The sequence below is a fragment of the Lolium perenne genome, chromosome 6, assembly GCF_019359855.2.
Source record: "Lolium perenne isolate Kyuss_39 chromosome 6, Kyuss_2.0, whole genome shotgun sequence".
Lineage (NCBI taxonomy): Eukaryota > Viridiplantae > Streptophyta > Magnoliopsida > Poales > Poaceae > Lolium > Lolium perenne.
In genome coordinates, this window is record NC_067249.2 from 261,395,734 (window position 1) to 261,400,557 (window position 4,824).

The window sequence follows — 4,824 nt, forward strand, 5'->3', positions numbered from 1 at the left end:
CAACGCCCAAAATTTCCTGCGTCGTGAGGCGCTGGCGCGCCTGATCCGCGTGTTAGGCGAAGGGGCCGGCATGTTGTTGCCGGCACTTTTTTTAGGCTTGGGAAAAACGGTTTGTTGATTTAGAAAAAATGCATCAAACTCTCGCATTTACTTTTATATTTATTTGTTGATAGCCAACTGTGTATATATATATATTTTTTGATTATGCATAATTCACTTTATTTAACATGTCAAGTACGTTGTGTAGTCGCACCAGGTGTTTTTCACTTTTTGATTATGCATCAATGTGTAGTCGCACCAGGTGTTTTTTTTGTCAAATTTATAATCGATGTAACATTTGTAAAAAAATCCAAAATATAGATTATTTACTCGGTGATTCTAAAAGTGAAAAATAACTCGTTTGATATTTATCCAATGTGGCAAAAAATGCTCCATGCTACACTGAAACGGTGCTTCCTACTAGACATGGCCTGGCCGAATCAAGTGAAGCATGTCTTACAACTGCAGTGGTACGAACACAACGAGCGCAGAAAAATAAAAAGGCACCACTGTATCGGTCAACGGTGATAACTCAATAGTAGGGTAGGCATAATTGATGATAACCCCCTCCTTGTTCGCAATTCATTGCTCTCAAGCCCCTTTTGCGTCTGCACGTCTAACCCACAGTTATTACTGATTAATCCGCTATTAAGTTATCAGTCTGTTCACATTCCAACGAGGGTATACAATTTGGCAGTGATGTGTTCTCACTCATCGTCACCGCCTTGATCTTGTATAAATAGAACCCCAAACCAAGTGGACATGTATCAAAACCATCACTTCAACCATTTTCTCCTCCCATCCTTATGGCACCCCAAACAAGTGACACCGTATATTCGTTTGAGCATCTCTCAATGGAATTCAAGGTCACCGTAACTACAAGGGCTGCAACAATGGAGAAGTGGATCTACCGCGTATCCGAAGATTTCCTTTGCGACGCCAGCGCAAAGATCGTTGGTCTTGATTGCGAGTTCACCGACAAAGTGAAAGGAATCAAGCAGAAACTTCTTCCAGAGGATAAACGGCAACGTGCAGCAGTTTTGCAGCTATGTGTTGCCAATGACATCATTCTTTTTCAGGTATCACAAATGACACCATACAAGTTTTTTACCAACTGTTCCGAATTATATACGTCGTTGACCTTTAGTTTGAATTTTCGTAGATATTTCAGGCAACAAAGGTTCCATGTTTGTTAAAGAAATTCTTGAGCTCGGAGAAGATCTGGTTCTTTGGTGCAGCAATTGATATGGATCGCAGGATGCTGATGCCTTACGGATTAAACATCAAGTGTGCGTTCGACTTGCAGAAGATGATCAATATTCATAAATTAGATCCTGGTGTTAAGAATAAAAGAATACCATCACTCTATGACCTGTCAAATGCTGTGTTGGGGACAAATTTGGAAAAGAAAGGTGATTCTTGCAAGAAAATAAGAGAGGAAGGATGGGCAAGACCCGAATTAAGCTTTGATCAGGTCAAATATGCAGCCTTGGATGCACGGCTAAGCTTTGAAATTCCTAGAAAAAAATGGGCAATCAAGGGATACGATATTACTGGATATATGTACAATGTATGACTGATACTGTTATCATTCATATGATTGGCTGATACTGTTATCATTCATATGATTGACTGTAATGTATGACTTAAGTACACCGGCTTTTATTTGTTCACATTTAATTTTTGATTTCGGCGTACAAAATTTAATGGTCGTAAGTACAGATGTTTTTATTTGTTTTTGTTCAAATTGTAGCTTCTATTTCTGTGAGTATATGTGATCACAAAATTTTAGTAGACGATACAGCGGTGGTATGGATATGATTACGGTGGAAACACGAATAGGGATTTCTCTTCTTTTTTTTCGCAAATTTTCGTTTCTACGGGTAGGAACTAAGATCAGTACGTTTATAGTTTTACTTTGCTTTTATTCTGGGATACAGTGCTCGTGCTGTGATTATTACGGTCTGAAAGTATTGTCTTTCACTGGGACTGTACAGGTGCAAGCTGCATCGAGTATAGTTGTGAAGAGAGCACGAGTACAGATTTGGCAGCAATAGGAGTACATGAATGCATCTGTTTGTTTTTTTAGCATTATTTTTGTTCACTTGGCGCACTGGTACAGCGAGACTTTTTTTTTAAGATTACAGTTGTGAAGGGTGCGTGAGTACAGCTACGGCACCAAGAGGATTACAGGAGTGTTTCTCCATGTGTTCTGCAGGATTTGCGTTATTTGGGAAGGTACAGGTGCCAGTAATATTCGAGTATAGGTGTGAAGGTTGCACGAGTTCATCTTTGACACCGAATGGAATACATGAGTGTTTTTCTAGGTTTTCAGCAATGTTTAGGTTTTCGGTGAAGGATTAGGAGCCAAAGCGGCTTGAGTACAGTTGTGGAGGTTGCACGAGTTCAGTTTCACGTAGAGTGAAATTCATAATGTTTCTTCACGTTTTATGCATGTTTTGGTTTCCCTGGAAAGATACAGGTGCCACAATTTGTCTAGAAGAGTGCTGAAGGTTGCACGAGTTCAGCTTTGATAGGAAGTGGAGTGCAGGAGTGTTTCCCCATGATTTCTGCAAGTTTTTGGTTATTTGGGAATGTACAGGTGCCACAATGGGTCGAGTACAGTTCTAAAGGTTGCACGAGTTCAGCAATGGCACCAAGTTGAGTACAAGAGTGCTTCTCCATGTTTTCTGCAAATTTTGGGTTCTCTGCGAAGTTACAGGTGCCAAAATGGGTCGAGTACAGATGTGAAGGTTGCACGAGTTCAACTTTGATAGCAAGTTGATTACAAGTGTGTTGCTCCATGTTTTGAGCAAGTTTTTGGTTATGCGTGGGAAGGTACAGGCGCCACAATGGTTCGAGTACAGTTGTCAAGACTGAACGAGGTCAGATTTGACACCAAGTCGAGTGCATGAGTGTTTCTGCAAGGTTTCTGCAATATTTGGGTTCTTTGTGAAGATACAGGTGCCACAAGTTGCCGAGAGAAGTTGTGAAGGTTGCACGAGTTCAGGTTTTACAGGAACTTGAGTACGGGACTGTTTTTCTTCATGTTTTCTGCAAGATTTGCTTTCTCTTTGAATATACAGGTGTCACAATGTCTCGAGAACAGTTGTGAGGGTTTTAAGAATTCATCTTTTGACACCAAAGAGGATAACGGGACTGTTTCTCTATGTTTTTCATCATGTTTTTTTTGTTCACTCTGAAGTGACAGGTGTGAGCTGTATCAAGTACATTGGTGATTGTTTCGCGAGTACACCCTCTGTACTAATAGGAGTACGTGATTTTTTCTGTATGTTTTGTGTTCTCTAGGAAAATACAGGTGCATGGGACGAATACAGTCGTGAAGTTTGCATGAATACAGGTTTAGCACCAAAAGGAGAACATGAATGTTTCTATATGATTTCTGCAAGTTTTGTTTTCTTTGGGAAGGGACAGGTGCTAGAAGGGTCGAGTACAGTTGTCAACGATGCACGAGTACATATTAGTCATCAACAGGAGTACATAGTGTTTATTCATGTTTTCTGAAGTTTTCGGTGCTCTGTGATACATAAGTACTTGATATAAAAGTACATACTGCAGCATATTCACTAGTACGCGACTCATCAGTAAACACCAGATAAAAGGGCAAGTTCAATACAAGTAGTTGCTTGTAAAATGAATAAAAAAAACTGGATTATAGTGTATAGAAAGTTCTACACGATATAGGTATACATTACACGATGAAGGTCCAACACAAGTACTAAGATCTAAGACCATCACAATGTATTCAAGTTTTTGCAACCAAAATAGCATCAAAAGGTATTCGAGGAAATGAACCGACACATACGATTCATGTGTAGTGCTCCACCATTCACCATAGGGGATATGCTTCAAAATATAGTAGGCAACAATGAATAACAAGTTATTAATAAATATATGAGAGATTTAATTGTTTTACGAAAAAAAAACAGTATTGAACATATAAACATTCTTACTATGATTTCTTCACTCATAAAATGAGCATGAAGGTTTTAATGCTAGGATTTCTTCTGGCAATTTGGCCTTGTTGTGCACGGTGAATATTAAGATATACAGATACTCAGCTTTAATGTTGTCTATAAAGGGCTGCAATGGATGAAGACAATAGTAGTTACTGCATATATTATAAATAATGTATCTTACTAACAATGTGTAGTTCGATAACACTTACATGATCATTTAGAATTGGCTGATATCCTTCATTTTTACCCAACAGAACATTTCCATCGTATAGGTACGCACCCATCGACAAGAAATGCGCACTGATTTACTCCTTGGTGTGGGCATCTGATATATATTGGCTTGTTTGCAAGGGAAACCCATCTTTTTGGTTGATTACTTGCATTGTATGCGTCTAAACCATATACTGTTTTCAGCAGAAGTTCCATCCTTGCCATCTATAGGAATCAGGAAATAAATGATTCCAAACTAATGATCCGCAACAACATATATTATTATTTTGTAAGCATGGAAAATTATTTTATACTTACTATGATATCGCATTCCGTATGGTATGTGCTCCTTGTATACAGTGGACTACATCCCTTTGTGTCAGCATAGTTTCTAGAGTCCAATATTTCGAACTCTTTTTTGTATTTGTTCATCACATACAAAGTATAGTGATAACTTTTGAAGTACGGCATCAATATCTGTTTGGAGATTGGACATATAGGAGCAAGATGAAAAATGTAGTTCTGTATGCTGTAATTGTATTGCACCTTTAGAAGTAGGGAGCTTACAAGTTTTGCGTCAAGAAGGCTCTTTTCT

The 4,824-nt window shown here is 38.7% G+C and overlaps 1 protein-coding gene across 1 annotated transcript; it reads left to right on the top strand.

The window, feature by feature from the left end:
- Positions 1-932: 932 nt before the first annotated feature.
- LOC127309833 (uncharacterized) lies at positions 933-1,993 on the top strand. The gene is made up of 3 exons (XM_051340555.1): positions 933-1,118; positions 1,202-1,451; positions 1,980-1,993. The coding sequence occupies exons 1-3, from the start codon at positions 933-935 to the stop codon at positions 1,991-1,993; spliced, it is 450 nt and encodes a 149-aa protein (XP_051196515.1).
- The last annotated feature ends 2,831 nt before the right edge of the window (positions 1,994-4,824 follow it).